Genomic DNA, 23,120 nt, shown 5'->3' with positions numbered 1-23,120 from the left:
CCCCGCGACCCCGAAAGGGAATAAGCGGTAGAAAATGGATGGATGGATGGATGAAGGGACGGACAGGACGGCAAGCGAGAGGAGAAAGGACAACCTTTTGAGGGCTCTGAAGTCTGCAAAGATCTTGTTGCGTTTGTTTTTCATCTTGCCGTGGATGCAGAGGACGGCGACCTTCTTGACCAGCGTCTCCAGGGCGCGGCCGTAGTACTCGACACAGGCACACGTGCTGGCGAGGAGGAAGTGCGTACATTTAAGGGCGCACTGTGGTTGATGGATGAAAACTCACCTGAAGAAAACCAGCTGCTTCTCCTGTTTGTGCTGCCTCACAAACGCCACCAGTTTGTTGAACTTGTCCTCCGAGCGACAGATCTGACATCAAAGCAGCGCGTGAATTCCTGAGCGTTCCGACATGGACACGAGCCCCGACTCTCACCGTGTAATAATTGCACAATCTGGACGGCGTCTTCTGCGTGTTGCTGGCGGCGACGCCTTTCTCTTTGACCGTGATGCGTACGGGGTTCCTGAGTCCCGCCCGCACCAGCTTCTCCAGCTCCTGCGTCTGAGTGGCCGAGAACAAGCCCGTACGCCGCTGCTTGGGCAGGAAGCCCAAGATGGCGTTCAAACTGCGACGTACAGTAAACACGGCATTGGCGTGATGTCGGCGCTGACTGGATTGTCAACTCGGTACCTGTTCTCAAAGCCCATGTCCAGAAGTCTGTCTGCCTCGTCGAGTACCAGAACATCGAGGCTTTTCACCGAGGAGGCCAAGTCCACGCCGTCTGACTTCCTGCGGAACATGTCTTCCAGACGGCCGGGTGTCGCGACAATGATGTTGGCCCTGCAGCACAGGACGAGCACAATGTATCCCACGGGGCATTTTTAGGGTGTTCTCATACAGTCAGTGACACGAGTGGATGGAAAACAATGACGTCGTACAATATAACTCCATAATGCAACAACGATCACCACAGAAAGAAGAAACGTGTAATGATAACCATAGAACAGGATATAAATGTTATGTACAATAGTAAATGGTAAATGGGTTGTACTTGTATAGCGCTTTGCTACCTTTTTTTTAAGGAACTCAAAGCGCTTTGACACTATTTCTACATTCACTCACACACACGCTAACCAGGACCTATCAGCAGCAAGGGTGAAGTGTCTTGCTCAAGGACACAACGGACGTGACTAGGATAACCAGTAACCCTTAGATTGCTGGCACGGCCAACTTTGCCACGTCGTGAACATCCAAGCCATAGAAGAAGTAATTGTAGTAATAGGATGCTGACATAAGTACACCAATAGTGTACACTACACCAGAGGTGTCCAAAGTCCCGCATGGGGGCATAGTATAAATACTAGAACCAAAAACACATAAAAAGTGGAATTAAAGTGAATTGTGAATTATATTTATATAGCGCTTTTCTCTAGTGACTCAAAGCGCTTTACATAGTGAAACCCAATATCTAAGTTACATTTAAACCAGTGTGGGTGGCACTGGGAGCAGGTGGGTAAAGTGTCTTGCCCAAGGACACAACGGCAGTGACTAGGATGGCGGAAGCGGGAATCGATCTGCAACCCTCAAGTTGCTGGCACGGCCGCTCTACCAACCGAGCTATGCCGCCCCAAAGAAGTCTAAATTAACTAGAAAATCTTCACGCTCAAAAGTAGGGATCCTCGATGTATTTTTTATCAAGCCGTTAATGATAACGTCCTGCTTCTGAAGACAGATTAATGTCTTTCTAACTATTATTTTCTAAATGTACATTTAAATGTAGGTTGTGCAAACCCGAGCAAAACACAAAGTCAGGCGCATGCCCACTAGCATCGTTTGGCTTGATAATCATGGCAGACTTTGCTGCGGAGATTTCCCCTCGGAGTAAACGGAAGCAGGCGCTTGGTTTAACGTAATTTTCCCTCGCTTCCCGGCGTGCGTTTAAGAGCGCACTGCTGTGTTTAGATGGAGACAGGTGTGGACAATATTGGAGACGGACGCACTTGTCCCCACACTAAAAGTATACAGCGAAGGAGGAAACTATTTGATGTATTGCAGCAGGCGATGTGTTGTTGATAAAGTCTTTACTTTGTTTACTGGGATGTTCACTCCTTTATTTAACTGCAAACTGTATCAGTGTTCAAATAACATCAATACTACCTAAAATGTTTTGTCATCTCATCGAACTGAACAAAGCCTGTGAAGATTGTGTATTTGATGTGAGAGGTGTCGCGACTCATTTTTTGTTGGCCAAACTTCTATACTGAACCAAGAGAAGAACAAAGCTTGTTTATTACAATTCATTTTCATTAGCCAAACTGCTTTGAGTTTTATTTTGGTACCAAAAAGTAAACACAAGTTTTTTTTTCATGTCACAAAGGTAGTACTTCAAAAAAAATTCATCTGACACATCATTTTGTTAAAGGCCTACTGAAACCCACCACTACCCACCACGCATTCTGATAGTTTATACATCAATGATGAAATATTAACATTGCAACACAACACATGCCAATACGGCTTTTTTAGTTTACTAAATTACAATTTTAAATTTCCCCGTAGTTTCGTCTTAGAAACGTCGTGTAATGATGACGTGTACGCGTGACGTCACGGGTTTTAGGAAGTGTGAGCGCTACGCACACACACAGGTAAAAGTCGTCTGCTTTAACGGCATAATTACACAGTATTTTGGACATCTATGTTGATGAATCTTTTGCAATTTGTTTAATTTATATTGGAGAAGTCACAGTAGAAAGATGGAGTTGGGAAGCTTTAGCCTTTAGCCACACAAACACACGGTGTTTCCTTGTTTAAAATTCCCAGAGGTGAAAATTTACTATGGATCCAGACCAAATGTCAACCAGCAGGTTTCGGTGAGAAAATTGATCAGCTGAGCTTGTGCCGTCCATAGCTGCCGTCGACTCGCCTGAGACACTGCGCGTCAACAACCGGCCGTGGAGACACCCTTCCGACTATCAGGTAATATTAAACTCACTAAAACACTAGCAACACAATAGAAAGATAAGGGATTTCCCAGAATTATCCTAGAAAATGTGTTTAAAAACATCGGAATACGTCCCAATGCTATCGCGTTTTTTTTAACTAGTTTTTTTTTTTCTAGTCCGTCGCTATCAATATCCTCAAACACAAATCTTTTATCCTCGCTCAAATTAATGGGGAAATTGTCGTTTTCTTGGTCTGAATAACTCTTTTTGTTGGAGACTCCCATTAAAATCAATGTGAATATATGAGGAGCCCCCACACTTGCGACGTCATCGTCTGCGACTTCCGATAAAGGCGAGGCTTTTTCAGGAAGTACCAAAAGTGGCGGACTTTATCGTTGATTTTCTCTATTAAATCCTTTCAGCAAAAATATGGCAATATCGCGAAATGATCAAGTATGACACAGAATGGACCTGCTATTCCCGTTTAAATAAGACAATCTCATTTCAGTAGGCCTTTAATGTTTTATTGTGTATAGTTGATTCCTGTTTGACACATTTCTGCTGAAGCTCTTAATGGAGCTGTCCTGATAAAGCATCTACATGTACGGATCAAACCGATAACGATGACTTCTTGCTTCTCAAGACAGATTATTGTCTTTCTAAAATGTACATTTAAGTGTAGTTTGTGCACACATTTCTTCTCTAGCAGCGGGCGTCTTTGCAGGGTTTTAAAACACTGTCATAGCGATGCTGGCCTTTCAGGTGGCGCATAAGGTTTGATGTGTTAAAGCATGATGAAAAAAGTCAAAAACGATCGACGCAATGTTTGTTTACAATGAGCTCGGGGGACAACACGAGCAGGAGAATGGGAGAACTTGATTTGCTCACTCTAACACACCTACAGCACAGTACAGGTAATCTCGCCTTATTGGAGCATATTTTTTACTGGTTTCCAAAGCTATTTTTTTTATGTTACTAGTATGACATCATAATTCCACATTTCGGCACAATAATTATCCTAACAATATTTATCGCGCACCCCCAATAAAAACTGACCAGCAGGGTGTTTTTTTCTCTCTAAAACAAACTCTATACAGGGGCACCTCAAGTAATGAACCCTTTCATTTGCAAACGTTTTGGTTTACAAACTTTTAGATCATGTCAAATATACCGCTGTATGTGAACCATGACGCTTCATTTATTCATTTTGTGTCCCGTTGGCAGCCATTTTATGCTTACTCGTATTGAAGAGTTTGCGGAAGCCGACTTCGTACTACAGCAAGTTCATAACTGTCATGAGAACGGGCTGTTCTGTAAAAATATGCCAGAGTTGACTTATACCATAGCGGAAAAGAAGACGCGTCTCGTCAGCTGCTCATTTGCCAATATTAATGTAAAGTGGATTTAAACTTTTTAAAATGTTTGTTATTGTAGCAATATGAATGGTAAAGGTAAGGATTTTTATGATTTCTGATCTTCCTGAGAGCACCAAAGGGACTTCTGTGTGTGCGCATGTTGACAGAGCAGCGCATACAGGACTATTCACTTTGTCATTGTTTTAGCTTGTTAATAAAGAAATGGCTAAATCGTCACCTCCTTGTTATGCTTGTTTGATATACAGTACAGTATAGCACTTCACATTGTGCTCAAAAGTGTCCAAACCTTCGCTAAAATATAATTTTTTGGCAAGACTGGAACCCATTGTTCATATTTAAATAGTTTTTTAGGGGAAATGTGCCTCACTACACAAAATTTTCGATTTCCAAACACTGTTCAAGAACCAATTGCGTTCATAAGCCAATACAGTATACTGTATTGGCTTTGAAAATTAAAAATGTACAAAATGACCCCCGCATCCTTTGATTTAATCAGTGTGCGATCTTGCACTACACAATAGGAGTTCTGGAAAAAATATATATTCACACCTGAATCGCAATTCTTATTTATTCTAACTCGATTCATAATTTAAGAATAATTTAAGAGACAAAATCTAAAAAGACGTTTTCTTAACCTTCTCCGTGCTTACATGCTGCCCATTTACATCAGAACTCAACGTCCAAAAATATATTTTGTAACCTGTAGCCAGTTTTGAAAAGGCTTCATAATCATTTGTATACCAAATAATGTATTGCAAGAATCGTGTTGAGTCAAGAATCGATTTTGAAATCGAATTGTGAGTTCTTGGAAGATTCGCATCCCAACTACAGTGCAATTATTATGCCAACATTAACTACAAAACACCACTAGGGAGCAGTATCACACCTTCCTGTTCCCACTATTACTAGATTCGGGATCCTAGTAATAGTGGGAACAGAAAGGTGTCACCATTTGCAGTATTTTAAAAATGTTTTTTTATTTCTCCAAAATTTGTAGGTTTTTTTTCTACGCAGAATTTCCAAAATAACATTTATAAAAACCGTATGTGATAATAAATCGTAAGATTACTTTACTGTGACAGTGGAGTGTTGTTGCGTTACCACAACTGAAAACATGGTCGGTAAACTTATTACAGGGCTTATGATGCCCACAGCTTGGCCATGGAACATACTAAATCTATTTCCAGGACTGCATAGTTTCTTTGTGAAAGATTTGTTTCATGAGTGGTCCGTATTTACCCTTTTTCCTTGAACTTCTCCACGTCCTGCATTGGGTTGTTGCCACCAATCATTAACATCTGCCTGGAAAGTTATCAAAACGTAATGTCACAAAACAGGAAGTGGTGGTCTGCTCTGCAACTTGTGATTCATACTAAATGTTTTGTGTGTGTGTGTGTGTGTGTGTGTGTGTAACCTGCATACTGTCTACTCACGTAAACTGTGGAAACTTCTGGATGAAGTGTCCCATAACTTCACTGATCTGGATGGCCAGCTCACGTGTGGGCGTGATGATCAGCGCACCCACCTGCAGACGGTCAAAGAATATCATGGGGGGTGGGCGCAGAAGTGTGTTCACACTGAATCCTACACAGCTTTACCTTTTTAACTGAATTATATTTTACAGCAAAATGACTGAATTTAGGACAGTATTGGGATGGGTAGTGTTAAAATTTGAACCGATAAGGTATCAATTCCCAGTACTTGAGAATCAATACCTGTACTCTTCGATCATTTTTGGTATTTTTGTGTGTGCTAGTAAATGTTAATTGTTTGAAAATAACACTTTATTTTTTTTAATCTAACATTTAAAATTAGCTGATTTTGATGACCTTGCTGTTCAGTTGTTATATTTTGTTTTAGGATTACATGTATGCCTCATTTGCAATGCAGTTGCACTTCCAATACATTATATGACAGTACTGTATAAGCTATCTATTGTATGTTGTCTAACTAGGAAGTAGCTTTTTCCAGGCATCTGGATGTGTTATGTTGCGCCCTACAAAATGTTTATACTACAAGTAGTGCGCTTATTACACACTAGCTGTTTGATTGTGACATTCAACAATATCAGTGGTTCTCAACCTTTTTTCAGTGATGTACCCACTGTGAACATTTTTTTAATTCAAGTACCCCCTAATCCAGGGGTGTCAAACTCAAATACAGAGTGGGCCAAAATTTAAAACTGAAAAAAGCTGCGGGCCAAGGTTGAACAAATTAACCTTTTAATAGAGACCCAAACAAGTTTTGCTTTGAATATTGAACAAGCAAGGCTTATATAACTTTATAGTGACATGCAAAATCGAGTTTCAAATAATAATAATAATTAAAAAATATCAATGACATATCAAATAACATTTAAATAAAAATTGAATGCCCCGTTTTTATTTGCAGCCTTCTGAGTTAAATATCAAAATAAACTCTTTCCACGGGCTAATAATAAATTTGAAAATAAAATAACAACAATGAAGGAATCAAACATTCAAGCCTTGAAGTAGCAAGAGAAAGTGCATGAATGAAACCTTAATTATTGCTCAGTTTGCTACACTGATTTGCTTTAACACTGAGTATGGAACAAGAAACGCTTATAAACTTAATAGTGCAAAAATCAACTTTCAAAAAACAAAACAAAAAAACATCAATGGTATATTAGATGAAATTTAATTATAATACTGAATACCTCTTTTCGATTTGAAGCATTCTGAGGTAAATATCTTAGTTTGGTGGTAGCGGGGGGTGTATATTGTAGCGTCCCGGAAGAGTTAGTGCTGCAACGGGTTCTGGTTATTTGTTCTGTTGTGTTTATATTGTGTTACGGTGCAGATGTTGTCCCGAAATGTGTTTGTCATTCTTGTTTGGTGTGGGTTCACAGTGTGGCGCATATTTGTAACAGTGTTTAAGTTGTTTATACGGCCACCCTCAGTGTGACCTGTATGGTTGTTAACCAAGGTTGCGTTGCATTGCATTCACTTGTGTGTGTGTAAAAGCCGCATATATTATGTGTGTGGGCCGGGACGCTGTTTGTATGGAGGAAAAGCGGACGAGACGACAGGTTGTACAGGACGTCCAAGGCAGTGCCTTTAAGGCACACCCCCAAAAATGTTGTCCGGGTGGAAATCGGGAGAAATTCGGGAGAATAGTTGGCTCGGATGATTTTCGGGAGGGGCACTGAAATTTGGGAGTCTCCCGGGAAAATCGGGAGAGTTGGCAAGTATGAGTATTAGCAGTGAATGCGGTGTTATAGCGGCACCGCCGCTGTATAATACCGGCGGGCCAGTTTAATGTTAATTTGATATTGCCTCAAGGGCCAAATGAAATTACACGGCGGGCCAGAGTTTGACACCCAGGCCCTAATCAGAGCAAAGCACACACAAAAGAGATAAAGAAGTAAAATACAGCATTATGTCATCAGTTTCTGATTTATTAAATTGTATAACAGTGCAAAATATTGCTCTTTTGTAGTGAAGTGGTCTTTCTTGAACTATTTGGAAAAATAGATATAAAAATAATACAAACTTGTTGAAAAATAAACAAGTGATTCAATTATAAATAAAGATTTTTACTCATTGAAGTAATCATCAACGTAAAGTGCCCTCGTTGGGGATTGTAATAGAGATCCATCTGGATTCATGAATTTAATTCTAAACATTTCTTCACAAAAATAGAAATCTTTAATCATCAATATTTATGGAACATGTCCACAAAAAAATCTAGCTGTCAACACCGAATATTGCATTGTTGCATTTCTTTTCACAGTTTAAGAACTTATATTGTGTTACGGTGCAGCTGTTCTACCGAAATGTGTTTGTCATTCTTGTCATTTTGTTGAAGAATTATTCAATAACTATATTTCTAAAGGATTTTTTGAATTGTTGCCATTTTTAGAATATTAAAAAAAAAATCTCACGTACCCCTTGGCATACCTTCAAGTACCCCCAGGGGTACGCGTACCCCCATTTGAGAACCACTGATCTATATCATAGTTTTCATTATCAAATTTGGAGGTGTTCACTCAAATTCACTCAAACTCGCTAATGCTGTCTATGGCAAATCCTATTTAAATTATCATCTAGCAAGCGCATTTTGGAAGAGTGGTGCCTTACTTTACATTCAGGCGTGTTCTGCAAAGCGTACTTTCTTTGTTGGGGTTGAAAGTTCTACAATTACTTTGAGGGAGTGTGGTTAAGTCTGTCCTGAGTGCTGCTGGAGTGATAGTTTTTTTGAGTGTGTGTTTAGTCTGCAACCAGACATCACGTTGTGTGCAAATCAAAATATGGCCCATGTTTGATTTTATGTGAATCCATAACCAGTGGTGCCAACTGAATTTGGTCAGTGCCTATAAAAATACAGAATTTGGTGCACATTCCTAATTTCCTAGTTAGTTAGTTTAATCACTAAATGTGGGTGGGTTATTTTATTGAGAAAATCCGAGCCAACATTGCTTTCTTTTAACTTAATATATAAACGTAAACACCATTCACGGAGGAGATTAAGATGACGTGCAATACTATAATATATATTGATAATATTATTTGAAATAATTTTAACATATAGCTCTGTGATGAGGTGGCGACTGGTCCAAGGTTTACCATTGGCTTCCAACCGAATGCAGCTGGGACATTTTCTAGCTAACATGAGTCCCTCAACACACAGTAATGGTAAATAAATACTAAATACTTAGTAGTTAGAAGTGTGTGATCGTCCCATCTGGCAACACTGAGGAAGGACATCACACTTTTTAGTCAACGCAGGATTTTTTTTCAGAAAGTTGCAGCAAAAATTGTGATATTTTGAGGCTTTTTTTTCACTAATATACCTTTTTTATTGTTTTAAGTTTTGCTTGTAACTTTACCTCAAAAAGCAAAAAATTTCAAAAGGAAATGGAAAAATAATACTGTATGGAAGTTTTACTCGTTTCATACCTCACACACTTAAAAGTAGACACTAGATAGCAGTAACACCACATATTCAGAGCTCATTTTCAAATTATTGTAAAAATTTAATTCATGGTAAACTAATAAATGTAATAATTAAAACAGAAAAAGACCACTTCCTTATTGTATTTTGTTGGTAAATGAGAGACGACCAGAAATTATCCTCACACTCCAAAATCTCAAACATGTAAATGCTGACGTAAACTAGGAAGTGAAGAGGTCAATGTGTTGCTAAATGTTTATATTACCCAGAAGGTTTAGAGTGCTGCAGACCAGGATAGGAAGTAGATCTAAGCTATGAAGCAGGATGACAATTGCGCCAGTTGAGCAATAAAAAGTTGATGTATTGTTACAGTAGCTGTTCCTGCTTCGACTACACAAAAAACAAACGTAAGTTTTGATTACACATTTGACGTGCAGGTTTGAGCGCCGCTCGGAGACAAATTAGACTGGCCAAAATTACACTGATTGGCCAAAATGTGCGGGGAAGTTTTGACCGTTGGAGAAAGTTGCGAGGCCGCAAATTATTTTTTTTAAATTTGTTGGAATTTGCTTGAATTGATGTGATTGTGACATCACAATTTTCTGGAGGGACTGAGTTTTTCTGTTTCCCCAGGTGTATCCAGTGTATCTGAAGGCCGTGTATCCAGAAAAACAATGTGAAAAGTGAAGTGAAATTAGACATGGTAAAATAATGAAAGAATTTCGAAATCAATATTGATTCCGATCAAAGGCACTCAAACGTCACGTCCATCATGAAGGATAATGGTAAGATGGTATCTTTGATCATGTCCAAAGGATCTGCTCCTACAGAATGGAGTATTAGTCTTATAATTGCCATGTCCTGTCTCTCCCTCCCTTGCAAAGCTTTTTCCAGTGTACAATTCCTTAACAAGTAAGGAATTGTTATTTAATTAAAATTACGGTTTCATTTTATTTGTGTATTGTATACGTACTTGATGTGTTCTGCGCATGCTGGATCTCTAACTTTATAGGTCATCCCTTTACTTAAAGTAGGGCTGGGCAATATATCAATATACGTGATGTATTGCGGGTTTGTCTCTGTGCGATATAGAAAATGATTACATAATGTAACCATTTTCTGCGTGAGAATATCACAATGTAAACGTTCTCTCGCAGTTGCTTTTAGCTGCTGGCATTACACTGCAGGCTCTTCCCACGCTTTGTTGTCTCTCCTTCTCACAGACAAGCGCACCTTCTTACATACGTCACATACGGTCGCGTCATACGTCCTCGCATGAGAAGTAGCAGCATGGGTATCATTAGCTGTGATGCTAGCGGAGTGGTGCGTGTGGTAATATGAGAGAAAGAAGGTGCCAATCTGGTAACAAATGAAGGAAGAATTCATTCCTAAGAAAAACAACGCGGTGGTTTGGCTTCAAACGGGAATATGTCGAACAAGTATGTGGCAAAGACGTTGTTACAAAAAGTAGCACCTACTGCTAATTTGTAGCATCATTTAAAAGTCCCCTGCTAGAGAATGAAGAGTGCTTGAAACTGCATGTCAACATCTCCGTTCGGCAGCGGTGTAACGGTACATGTATTTGTATTGAACCGTTTCGGTACGAGGTTTTCGGTTCGGTGCGGAAGAGTACCGAACGAGTTTCCACACGAACAAATGAAGTAGCCGCCTATGCTCTGCTTTCTGCCTCCGTCTCCTACACAGCACCCAGCATTGTCCCACCCACACAACCATCTGATTGGTTACAACTGTAGCGGTAACAGCCAATCAGCAGTGCGTATTCAGAGCGCATGTAGTCAGCGCTTCAGCATCGAGCAGATAGGTGTTTAGCAGGTGAGCAGCGGACTCTCCCCAAATTATACTAAACACTTCCAAGTCAATTACTAGTTACATCACTATGAGCCCGTTGACCTTCTAGAAACAAACTGCAGCTCAACTGTCTCGCAGTCCTGGCTTAAGGTGAAGGCTAATTAGCTTTTAGCGTAACGTTAGCTCATTTTGCGGTGTGTGCGTGTTACGGACAGTGTTGATTGAGGTGTGTTGAAGCAGCAAAAAAGGACATTATGTTAAATGAAGAGTTTCTGTCTCTGATAGTTGATATAATAATGTAACTGCATCATAAAGCCTACATGAACTCCATGGTGTTCAGGGATGAATAGTCTCTCCTATTGCTATTGTACTATTTTTTTCAGCTATAGTTACATTAATCATTAGTAATGTAGCGGCCTAGTTTTGAATGGCAGGGTCCCTACTATCACATGTTGATAAAAATATAACATTTACATAATAAAAATCATTTACAGGCTTCTCAAAAGCTGTAATAAATTAAGCATGATGAGTTCACTTGAAACTGTTTAATGTTGCACTTTTTATATGTAGAAAAAAAGTTCTGTCATTTTATTTAATCTGAGCAACACGTTGAGGCAGTTTAATATTGATTAACGTGGGCAGAATTATTATAGTGTTCCCAATGTTAAAAGGATAAAGCCATTGTTTATAAACTTGGTAAATAAATAACCAAAACATTTATATTTTGTTGTTTTCTTACTGAACCGAAAATGAACCGAACCGTGAACTCGAAACCGAGGTACGTACCAAACCGAAATTTTTGAGTACCGTTACACCCCTACCGTTAGGTGCCAAACCCACAAAATGACGAAGCAACCATTTCCAGATCGTATGACAAAAAATCGTCAACAACAGAATTTTATAACGTTCGTAGTAACCTACCACATAGCAAAGGACATACACTATTTGAGTTCCAGTTACGCCATTCATTTTTATTTGACAGTTATTGAAATATCTTATGTGACATCATGCACAAAAGTACACTTTATCTGTTTAAAACTGTTGTAGTTGTGTTCCATACAAAAAGTGCACTTCAATTTAGTGTTGTTTTGATATGTCATCTTAGTGACATCATGCACAAAAGTGCACTAATAGCTCGTTTTAAAATGTCTCTGACAATTTTTGTACTTTCTGTTTTGAAATGACATGAATGTTTGTGCCACAGCTTAATAACAATTTAATAAATACTGTTGGTAAATAGACTTAATTGTGGTTAACGTTTAAAGGTGAACATTATCACCAGACCTATGTAAGCGTCAATATATACCTTGATGTTGCAGAAAAAAGACCATATATTTTTTTAACCGATTTCCGAACTCTAAATGGGTGAGTTTTGGCGAATCAAACGCCTTTCTATTTATCGCTCTCGGAGCGATGACGTCAGAACGTGACGTGACCTAGGTAATAAAGCCGCCATTTTCTCAAACACATTACAAACAACGCGTCTCAGCTCTGTTATTCTCCGTTTTTTCGACTATTTTCTGGAACCTTGGAGACATCATGCCTCGTCGGGGTGTTGTCGGAGGGTGTAACAACACTAACGGGGAGGGATTGAAGTTGCACCACTGGCCCAAATATGCGAAATTGGCAAGAAATTGGACGAAATTTGTTCAAAATACGAGGGTGTGGGGAAAGCCGACGAGATGGTCAGTCGTTTGTTCCGCACACTTTACCGACGAAAGCTATGTTACTACAGAGATGGCAAGATTGTAGATTGTGTAGCTATCCTGCGACACTCAAAGCAGATGCATTTCCAAAGATAAAGTCAAAGAAATCTGCCGCCAGACCCCCATTGAATGTGCCGGAGTGTCTGCACATTTTACCGGCGGTGCTAAGGCAGACATGGCCCAGAGATGTATGGATAACCTGCAGATTCATTTCCAACGATAAAGTCAACTTAATCACAAAGGGGAGTTATTTTGATGTTATTGACTTATGTGCTAATCAGACATATTTGGTCGCGGCATGATTGCCAGGTAATCGATGCTAACATGTTATTTAGGCTAGCTATATGTACATTTGAAACTATATTTACATCCAGTGTTTCCCTCTACCCACACTTAATGCCAAACAAACACTTACCAATCGACGGATTTAAGTTGATCCGGTGTCACAAGATGCGAAACTTCCGATCGTTGGTCTGCACATTTTACAGGCGATGCTAAGGCAAACATGGCCGAACAGCGTCAATAGCTATTCACTCAATAGCTTAAGATTCTTCTTCAATTTCGTTTTCGCTATCTGCCTCCATACTCCAACCATCCGTTTCAATACATGCGTAATCTGTTAAATCGCTTAAGCCGCTGAAATTCGAGACTGAATCCGAGCTAATGTCGCTATATCTTGCTGTGCTATCCGTATTGGCATCACTGGATGACGTCACAGGAAAATGCACGATGGCTTCACAGATAGCGAAAATCAGGCACTTTAAATCTTTTTGTAGGAATATTCCGGGATGGGAAAAATTTTGAAAAAAACTTAAAAAATAAAATAAGCCACTGGGAACTGATTTTTATTGGTTTTCAATCAATCAATGTTTACTTATATAGCCCTTAATCACTAGTGTCTCAAAGGGCTGCACAAACCACTACGACATCCTCGGTAGGCCGACATAAGGGCAAGGAAAACTCACACCCAGTGGGACGTCGGTGACAATGATGACTATGAGAACCTTGGAGAGGACCACATAGGTGGGCAACCCCCCCCCCCTCTCTAGGGGACCGAAAGCAATGGATGTCGAGCGGGTCTAACATGAAAATGTGGAAGTTTATTCCATAGTGGATCCAACACAGCCGCGAGAGTCCAGTCCAAAGCGGATCCAACACGGCAGCGAGTCCCGTCCACATTAATGCAGTGTGAACAAGAATGTTTTAATGTAGACACATAGAATCATACTGCTGTGATTATATGCATCAAGTCTTCAAGGCAAAATATCGAGATATGTATCGTGCATCGTGATATGGCTTAAAAATATTGAGATATTAATAAAAGGCCATATCCCCCAGCCCTAACTTAAAGTACTCAGTAAGTGTACTGAGTACACTTACTTACTTAGTATAAAAACTAATGATTTATTAGCTAAAAAGTGCTTTGATTTGATCTATTTTAATCAGTCTCCATGGTCTTTACCTGCATCTTCTTAAGCTTGTCTTCTCTCTTGAGCAGAACTTCCAGAACAGGAATGACGAAGGCCAGAGTCTTTCCACTCCCAGTCACCTAAAGACAACATTGATACACTTCATGGCAAATATTGTGCGATTTTATTTACACACTAACCGCCTCAGCAGCCACATCTTTGTTGCTCATGAAGAGAGGAATGCAAGCAGACTGCAAGGATAGGGAGAAAAACAAACATGTTTGTGTATACAAGGGTCAGGTTTAACATGTATTTAAAGTATTACTAATTACCTGTACAGGTGTCGTGTGCGTGAATTTAAGCTCTTTGAGTGTCTGTAAGATTCCGCCGCTGAGTTTTACTGACAAACTATCCCACGTCCCGTCTGTCGTGTTGTCCATGATGAAAAATAAAAACCACGCTCAAGTTGTTAGCTGATGCTAAAGCTATTTTCCGCCACGATGCGGCTACTTCCGGTGCGCTGGTGTTTACACTCCGGCGGGGAATGACTAACTTATGTAGAAAAGTTCCTAACCGAATTTACTTTAAAGCAGGACTAGGCCCGTTAAACTTTTCATTCTGGCCCGCCGGACATTTCCAAATCATTTTTTTAGACGTTTAAGATGGAAAGTGTAGCTGCCATTATGATGTGCAGTGATGTTTTATAATGACTGTAAGTCTTGAACGATACAAAGTATTTCAATGGTATGATATAAATATCTACGGAGCCCCTAAAGGGACATGGGGATTTTTTTTTTTTAGACATGTATCTCGTGCGCACGAGAAACTATCTCGTGGCCACGAGAAAGTTTCTCGTGGCCACGAGAAACTTTCTATAAAAAAAATAAAAACTTTTTTTTTTTTTTTTTGAATAAAAAGTTTCTCGTGCGCACGAGATAGTTTCTCGTGCGCACGAGAAAGCATTGGATGCGTGCGTGTGGTTTGAGGTGTGTGTTAAAATGGCAGTTCAGGAGTTAATTCGGCTGTATTTCCAACTCGGACTTCATTGTAAGGACATTGCTGCTTTGCTTGCAAGTCGTCATCGGTATATTGTGTCTGAAAGACATTTAAAACGAATTATGAAGGCATGTAGTTTTGTTTCGGCGCAAAGGATACACCTCTTTGGATCGCGTGGTAGATTTCATTCAGCAGCAGTTACAGACAAGTGGCCTGCTGTGTGGATATAGGTGGATGTACACTAAATGCAAGGAGGATGGATTACACGTCAAGAAAGAAGAAGTACGCTTAATTCTTAAAGAACTTGACCCGAGGGGTGTTGAACTCAGAGCAAGGAGACGGCTCCATCGTCGCAACTATTTCGCAAAAGGGCCCAATTATATTTGGCCCTTTGACTCTTATGACAAACTGAAACCATTTGGTATCTGTATAAACGGCTGTATTGACGGATTCTCCCGGAAAATTATCTGGATGAATGCATTTACGACCAGCAGTGACCCAAAAATCATTGGAGGCTACTATATGGAGGCAGTGAAGAAATTTGGTGGTTGTCCGAGGATTGTCAGAGGCGATCGGGGCACTGAAAATGTTAAAGTCAGAGACTTTCAGCGTTTTCTCCGTCGCAACATTGATGACGGTTCTGGTATTGACAGCTACATCGAAGGGGCAAGCACAGCAAATCAGCGCATAGAGAGTTGGTGGGGTTTCCTCAGAAGAGAATCAATGGAGTTCTATATCTCTATGTTCACTGACCTGAAGGACCGTGGTTTGTTCGGTGGCACATACTTGGACCGAGGTCTAATTCAGTTCTGCTTTATGAGCTTCATTCAGGTAAGCGACAATGCATTGTTTTATCTATTTTCTGATGTTTTTATTGACTGGCATGCACACACATGTAATATAGCAAGTGCATCTCTTTTTTACAAGCGGGCTGCAGAGATGGAATGAATCAACAGTACAACAGTGCCATCTAATGGAAAAACTACTGAATTACATTTTCGTTTTTGTCTTTTAACATCCTTCCATGAGCAGACAGTGGGTGTGAATATTAGCACTTGTGTCTCATGTCTATGTGTCTTCTTAATTACTGTTATTGGTGTCCTACAATACCCTATTAATTCATCATCAGTGTCGGGGGGTTTGGTAGCCCTAATACCCCCCCCCCCGTACAAGCATAGTGGGCAGCAAACTGTTTTTATTCATTTATGTTTATTAATTTATATATTTATATTTGGCCTTTTCCACTCATTTTCTCCTAACGTCATCAAAAACCTCAAGATTTAACATAATTTATTTGAAGTAATCTCATAACTAAATTAAAGAGCACATGAGAATAACAAATTGCATATTAATGTACTTTTCTTTCTCTCTGTACTGTTTTTCCAGGATGAATTAGACGAGACCATCAATGTGTGGGATGCACATGTCATCAGACCATCAAAGAATGACAGGGTGCCCAGTGGTCGCCCCCGAATCATGTACATGTTCCCAGAACTCTACACAACTTGTGATTGCATTTCCCCAGTGGACAGAGCTGATGTACAGTTGTGTCAGAGTAACTGCACATTTCGACCAGCAGTGCCATGTGACACAGACATCTACAACATCTGCAACATTCTGATGGCAGAGTCACAGCTGCATCTTCCAGCTGATGCTTATCAGGCATTGGATTTGTACCTTCACTTGAGGAATGAGATAACATCAACTCTCTAATTTGAGATGGATTTTTATTCAGATTATTCAGAGCTACAACATGTCCACACTGACTACACTTGAACAGTGCTATGCCACAAACATTAAGAACATTTTGCAGCAAAACTGAGGTGCAAATAGGATTGATATGTCACTATATGCACACTGACTGCAAAGAGAAACAAGGCAGGACATGAAAGAGGAAATGAACAGAACTGAACAACCATTAGAAATGTATTGTACTTGCATTGAACATGAACTTGTTTGTTGAATGATGACATAAATTCTGAACATTATTCAGAATAACAATTGTATAAAAGATGCACATGAAAATGTAATAATTGTACAAAAAGGGACATTTACCTATGAGAACAGACCCTGCTGACTTATCAAAATTATTAAACTGTCTTGTGGAAAAAAAACTGAATCTCAATGTACTAACAATTTACAGAAAAAAATAAGAAAATAAAACAATTTTAAAAATGTAAACGGTCTCTGTTTTAATAAGAACAATAAATGAAAATCTGTAGAAACAGTTTTGCATCAGACAAATGCAAAACTCAGTGTAGAAGATAGATGTGCTTTCCATTCACTACACAATGTCCATTGTGAAGCAGTCACCAGACAAGACATTATCAAATTCTTTGCGAAACTCAGGGTATGTGATGTAAGTGCATGGTAACTCAAGAACTGCTCCACATGTGTGTGCTACAAGCCTGCGACTTAAACCACACAATGTGTTAAAAATGACTTCAATTGTGTCTTTGCACAGCACAGTAGATCCTGTGCAGAAGCGTAAGAAAATCTCCAATTTTCTTTGGTCGATGCTTCTCACATACCGTAGCAGGTGGTTAAGAGCAGTCTGCTCTTGTGGATTTAGGCTTTCAAGTGATGATTTTATCATCTGGGCCACTTTCTTGTTAGTTGGCCTCTTAGATTCATATATCTCCATTATGTTGTCTGTGGTTATGAGCGTTGGCATAGCATTATGAACACTGGAGTGGAAACAGTCAATTATAAACTTTGGCTCTTGAAGAAGAGCTTTGTGGGCCATTGTTAAAATAGCAGCCCGTAAATTGTTTTTAGGGGGCAGGCAGTGTGATCCCATTCTGGAGAAGACATCAAGTAAGTCCTCCTCAACAGTTTCATCAATGGTACCCTGTAGTGCTTTTTCAAGCGACACACGCTCATTTTCTGAAAGAAATCTGGCAAATGACATCATTAATAGTTCTTCATCCACTGAGCTAACTCCTTTACAACAGGCAAGAACAAAGGCTGGTGACAGTCTGATTGGTAGGATTTTGTGGTCCAGGTATCCTTTCAACCACACTCTTCCGAGCGCTTGCCATTTCTTCTCAGAATAGTCTGGTCGTAGCCTGGGTACTCGTTCATCTTCCCCCTCACACTGGTCCAAGAAGTGGTCCCAGAATGCGGAGTACGCCTCTCTTGACACACCATCACTGTCCATAGCTTTCTCATTTGTAAACTCCATTCTTAGACGAGCATTCAGTACTTTTGGATCCATGAAGACATTAAGGACATCATCAACTATGTTTACTCGTCTTAATTTCAAAATAAGGATTTCTTTGTCAAATGGATCTGGTGATGCTGGAAGACAGCTTGATGATACAGGACCATCATTGAATGTGGAATGCTGCAAGATATTTTAAAAAGGTAATTAAGTGTGATTATTGATTGATTAATCCTTTTGTGAACAGAAAAGAATCAAAGATTTTGACAATCAATGTATCAAATAGCATGCAAAAATGGTGATAATGTTGTGGTTTTAAATTTGCCGCTTTTCTATTTCATACAACGATGCATTAAATTACAAATGAGTTTTGGAATGGTTGGATGAAACATGAATCTAAAAACATATGCTTAGGATGAAAGATCTTCGGATGGTAATGTTACAGTTTTTGTACATTTTAAAAATGTAAAATGTAACAATTTTACAGGACTGTAAGACGTTAGTGCTACATTGTACCTGCATGCTGCTCAAGTCATGTGGATTCCAGGGAAGTGTGGTGTCTTGAGAATCACTATCATCACCAACAATGGGTCCAAACTTCACTTCAGAGTCCTCAAGAGATTGTTGAATGGCAGGATTAAGAGGGGAATCTGAGACATCACTTAACAACTGGTCTGCATCTTGACTTGGCACAGGCGTTAAACAGTCATCTTCAGATCCATGCCTTCTTGTTGACTGCTGAGTATGACTGCCAACATCCTCAGTAGGTTGTGTATGCAGGAGCTCTGTGTTACCCATCTCAGGAGTTGCTGATCTTGACTGGCTGATTGTCTCTCTTCTCTATTGATCATTTCATATAAAAAACAAGAAAACAAACAAATGTATTATCCATCCATCCATCCATTTTCTACCGCTTATTCCCTTTAGGGTGGCGGGGGGCGCTGGTGCCTACTCAGCTACAATTGGGCGGAAGGCAGGGTACACCCTGGATAAGTCACCACCTCATCGCAGGGCCAACACAGATAGACAGACAACATTCACACTCACACTAGGGACCATTTAGGGTTGCCAATCAACCTATCATATTATCTATAGTTTGAATAATCTCATCCAAGCTGCCGGGTACTCCGGCTTCCTCTCACTTCCAAAGACATGCACCTGGGGATAGGTTGATTGGCAACACTAAATTGGCCCTAGTGTGTGAATGTGAATGTTGTCTGTCTATCTGTGATGAGGTGGCAACTTGTCCAGGGTGTACCCCACCTTCCGCCCAAATGCAGCTGATAGGCACCAGCAACCCCCGCGATCCCAAAAGGGACAAGCGGTAGAAAATGGATGGATGGATGGAAGCTGCTATATATATTCATGTGACTATAACACTCTGCACCTGAGTAAATTATTTGGTGTATGCATTTTTACTTAATGTAGGATAACATTTAAAGCATTCACAGACTTCCATCTTAACTGCAGATTTAAAACTAAAACTATAAATTATGGTTTCTTAAAGGCCATTTCTGTGCCCTCATATATTTCACCTGTGATTTATGATAGACATAGCTCCTGTGTCATGCAGATTTAATTTAAATGAAACTACAGGAAACTATAACTATAAAAATATGTTTGAATTTTAATGAATACTGAACATTTTGGTACAATAAAATCTTCAGACAACACAAGTTCTGTACTGTTTAGCAAAGACTGGTTCCATAAAAATGCAATACGAGTGCTTACTTGTTCATGGTTTTGCTGCATTGAGCCACTTGGAGATAGATCTAAATCAGAGGAGCTCTCTGGATGATCCACTTCATTGAGTCTCCTGGTCTTGTTCCTCAAGGATCGTGTCTTCATTGTCCTAGACCTAGCCTATAAAACGGTGAGCAGCAAATTGTGAGCAGCACATTGTGAGCTTATACAGACTTGACATAGAAATAAGACACTAGATTTATCCTAAAAAAAAAAAGACATCTGTGAAAGTACAGATCACATTGAATAAGACCACAGGTAAGAAAGCAAACGTGAATATCAACATCATATCCGTCATATAAGACAGGTGTGGTACACAACCATAATCAGTATTGGCGCTAGGAATTTTCAAAATGGGGCCCCACACTAAATTTTGGGGGTTCCACTTTTTTGTAAGCTTTTTAAAACAAATGATAAATGTATGCATTATCCTGTTATATCTCACATTCTGTACTGTGTTTTGGAAAAAGGTTGTTATCGACGTTACTTAATCCATTAAACAAACAATACAAAAGAAAACACATTTTAATGCATATGTAAATGTCTTCAGTTATAAACATTCATTCACATTCTTCTTTCCTTCATGGATTCTAACTTAATTTGTTTCTGTATTATTATTTAATAAGTGGTAGGTGTATTTATTTCAGTATAAAAGTGTAAACACTTTTTTGCTTGGGTCATGAAATGATGATAATGGTGTGCCAGGGCATACATACATTTTCGTTTGTTTGTTTTATACCCTTTTTGTCAAACAAAACTATGTTTTTTTGTGGCAAACAAACATCCATCCATCCATCCATTTTCTACTGCTTGTCCCTTTCCGGATCACAGGGGGTGCTGGAGCCTATCTCAGCTGCCTAGGATAGTTCAATAATTCATAAAAACATACATTTTCATTCAATATTATGTTTTGAGCAATGACAGTTTTAAAGAAAAAACAGCTTTGTTTTATTAGTCAACAGTGCACCTTTTTCTAAATTACATTTCACCTCTAAACTTTTTCATTCCACTTTTGTTATTTTTTGTTTATTTTATTAGTATTTTTAGAATGTGACGTGGGCCTTTAAAACATTAGCTGTGGACCGCAAATGGCCTCCGGGGCACACTTTTGACACCCCTGCTAGAGATAATAAAACATTAAATCTGATAAGTCTGTGGATAAAAAGCAGAGCCTGGCGACGCATGCAATCAATATAAATGGAATACCTACAGTAATCTATGTATTGATATCACAAATGTGGCAGAGGATAATTACCTTCAGCGGCGTTTTCTGTGTTGGCTCCATGTCCGATGATTCATCAGAGAGAAGTAGAATGTTGTTAGACTTGGTGGCTGTGTAGACGCGTAGCATTTTTAGTTTAGTCTGTTCGTACAGCTGGCCCACCGTGACTTCACGGGGCACAGGACTGTGACTGTAATCACAAATGTCAAACTCGAAGTCTTCTATCAGTCCTTTTGATGAATGCCCATTTGCAAAAAACAAGCATTTGCCTGTCTCCAACAGTTCACCCATAGTCACTGATTTCTGGACCGACAGATTCCGTGTTCCTCCTCCTTTTCTCGTTCTAACCTGGTGATACATTCCACTCTCAAAGTGGAGCCAACCCATTTCAACCCGCCGGGTGATTTTGGCTGCATTTTTTGGCCAGTAGCGGTGCCTTGTACAGTATTAGGAGTTCTTAACCTGTCTCTTAATTTCTGCATGAGGGAGGACTTCACTGTCTCGGCTCCACCCGACTCTTCGTTTGTCACAGTTCTTTGACGGCAAAATGCTCTGAGCGCAAGTCGATCCCCATATCTTTCGATATACTTGCTTAACTCCTTATCTGTCATAATGCCTATGACATTGGTGTCGATCTGTAAAAAGCAAAACGTTTGCTAAATGGTATTTCCTACAGTAAAATAGCAACATTAAAAGTAGGCTATTTCTTACTTTATATAAAAGTTAATAAGTTTCCTCACCTTGTCTTCTTTTAGTTTGTTGATGACACTTTCAGGTATATTTCGCATTTGAAGGAACATGAATAAATCTACTGCAGCCATCTTTGTTTAATAACAGGTATCAAAACTGCTGAGCAACGGGAGATTATGGGCGAGGGAACGTCTTTGTTGGAAATAGAGCCGCATAAACTCCTAAACTGCCATTTTAAAACACACCTCAAACCACGTGCACGCATCCAATGCTTTCTCGTGCGCACGAGAAACTTTCTCGTGGCCACGAGATAGTTTTTATTTAAAAACATTTTTTTTAATTTTTTTAAATAAAAAGTTTCTCGTGGCCATGAGAAACTTTCTCGTGGCCACGAGATAGTTTCTCGTGCGCACGAGATACATGTCTAAAAAAAAAAAAAAATCCCCATGTCCCTTTAGGGGCTCCGTAATATTGCATTGGTGTATTTATTTTCACAGTTTATGAACTTATTCATATTTTGTTGAACTATTATTCAACAAATATATTTATAAAGGATTTTTGAATTGTTGCTATTTTTAAAATATTTTTTAAAAATCTCACGTACCCCTTGGCATACCTTCAAGTACCCCCAGGGTTACGCGTACCCCCATTTGAGAACCACTGATCTAAGTCACAGCAGCTCAGACGGGGCACCAAGCAGTGTGAGTGGGGAGCGTTTCCACAGAATGTTTCCAGAGCCTGAAATGTGGGTGTCAGGGACCGACTCGGAAAGAGATTTTTAGCACAAAGTTCTACAGCTTTGTTATACATCAGATATATCAGAATGGAGGTGGGAGTTTTTTTTCCCCTTCGCGTTCATATTTTGCTGTGTTTTTTTGCATTTTTGTTGCGTTTCGCTTTATGTCAATCAAAGGGGGGTATGACGTTCATTTCTTGTCAGTATTCAGTGTTTTATCCTTCATAGTTAATATCGTAAATCCCACATTATTCTCAAGTACTTTCTGGGTGTCTCCTTCAGTGGAAAATTAAAAATTCTATTCAATTTTTTAAGGCGGTTTGTTTTTAGCATTGAATCAGACATTAATGTGTGGTTTTGTATTAGTGTTCCTAAAAATAGATAAATAGGTTGTACTTGTATAGCGCTTTTCTACC

At 39.5% G+C, this 23,120-nt stretch overlaps 3 protein-coding genes across 3 annotated transcripts in view; 1 reads left to right on the top strand and 2 right to left on the bottom strand.

The window, feature by feature from the left end:
- The window catches only part of ddx55 (DEAD (Asp-Glu-Ala-Asp) box polypeptide 55), a 27,412-nt gene extending 12,712 nt beyond the window's left edge, over nt 1–14,700 (bottom strand). Inside the window, exons 1-9 of the mRNA XM_061908163.1 lie at nt 14,487–14,700; nt 14,355–14,405; nt 14,208–14,294; nt 5,750–5,841; nt 5,556–5,618; nt 689–838; nt 434–623; nt 287–369; nt 95–226 (exon numbers count right to left, since the gene is read on the bottom strand). Coding sequence (XP_061764147.1) covers nt 95–226; nt 287–369; nt 434–623; nt 689–838; nt 5,556–5,618; nt 5,750–5,841; nt 14,208–14,294; nt 14,355–14,405; nt 14,487–14,594 — 956 coding nt within the window. The 5' untranslated portion in view covers nt 14,595–14,700. The remainder of the gene's footprint in view (nt 1–94; nt 227–286; nt 370–433; nt 624–688; nt 839–5,555; nt 5,619–5,749; nt 5,842–14,207; nt 14,295–14,354; nt 14,406–14,486) is intronic.
- A 386-nt stretch (nt 14,701–15,086) lies between these two features.
- On the top strand, nt 15,087–17,331 carry LOC133557593 (uncharacterized). Its single transcript, XM_061908162.1, has 2 exons — nt 15,087–15,981; nt 16,537–17,331. The coding sequence occupies exons 1-2, from the start codon at nt 15,385–15,387 to the stop codon at nt 16,861–16,863; spliced, it is 924 nt and encodes a 307-aa protein (XP_061764146.1). The 5' UTR covers nt 15,087–15,384; the 3' UTR covers nt 16,864–17,331.
- Nucleotides 16,861–22,355, bottom strand: LOC133557592 (uncharacterized). The gene is made up of 5 exons (XM_061908161.1): nt 22,019–22,355; nt 21,312–21,913; nt 20,045–20,176; nt 18,830–19,153; nt 16,861–18,496 (listed from the first exon to the last, which is right to left on the bottom strand). Exons 2-5 carry the CDS (start codon nt 21,663–21,665, stop codon nt 17,435–17,437), a joined length of 1,872 nt encoding a protein of 623 aa, XP_061764145.1. The 5' UTR covers nt 21,666–21,913; nt 22,019–22,355; the 3' UTR covers nt 16,861–17,434.
- Between the last annotated feature and the right edge of the window lie 765 nt (nt 22,356–23,120).

Source organism: Nerophis ophidion, linkage group LG08, assembly GCF_033978795.1.
Source record: "Nerophis ophidion isolate RoL-2023_Sa linkage group LG08, RoL_Noph_v1.0, whole genome shotgun sequence".
Lineage (NCBI taxonomy): Eukaryota > Metazoa > Chordata > Actinopteri > Syngnathiformes > Syngnathidae > Nerophis > Nerophis ophidion.
This window is presented reverse-complemented; position numbering and strand designations above follow the sequence as displayed.

What these genes read in the sequence shown, in the direction of transcription:
- LOC133557592 (XM_061908161.1), bottom strand. Translation starts at nt 21,665, where the DNA reads ATGGGTTGGCTCCACTTTGAGAGTGGAATGTATCACCAGGTTAGAACG. An exon ending in CACAGAAAACGCCGCTGAAG is followed by an intron (nt 20,177 to 21,311) that starts GTAATTATCCTC and finishes ACCGTTTTATAG; the next exon opens with GCTAGGTCTAGGACAATGAA. An exon ending in ATGACTTGAGCAGCATGCAG is followed by an intron (nt 18,497 to 18,829) that starts GTACAATGTAGC and finishes AATATCTTGCAG; the next exon opens with CATTCCACATTCAATGATGG.
- LOC133557593 (XM_061908162.1), top strand. Translation starts at nt 15,385, where the DNA reads ATGTACACTAAATGCAAGGAGGATGGATTACACGTCAAGAAAGAAGAA. An exon ending in GCTTTATGAGCTTCATTCAG is followed by an intron (nt 15,982 to 16,536) that starts GTAAGCGACAAT and finishes CTGTTTTTCCAG; the next exon opens with GATGAATTAGACGAGACCAT.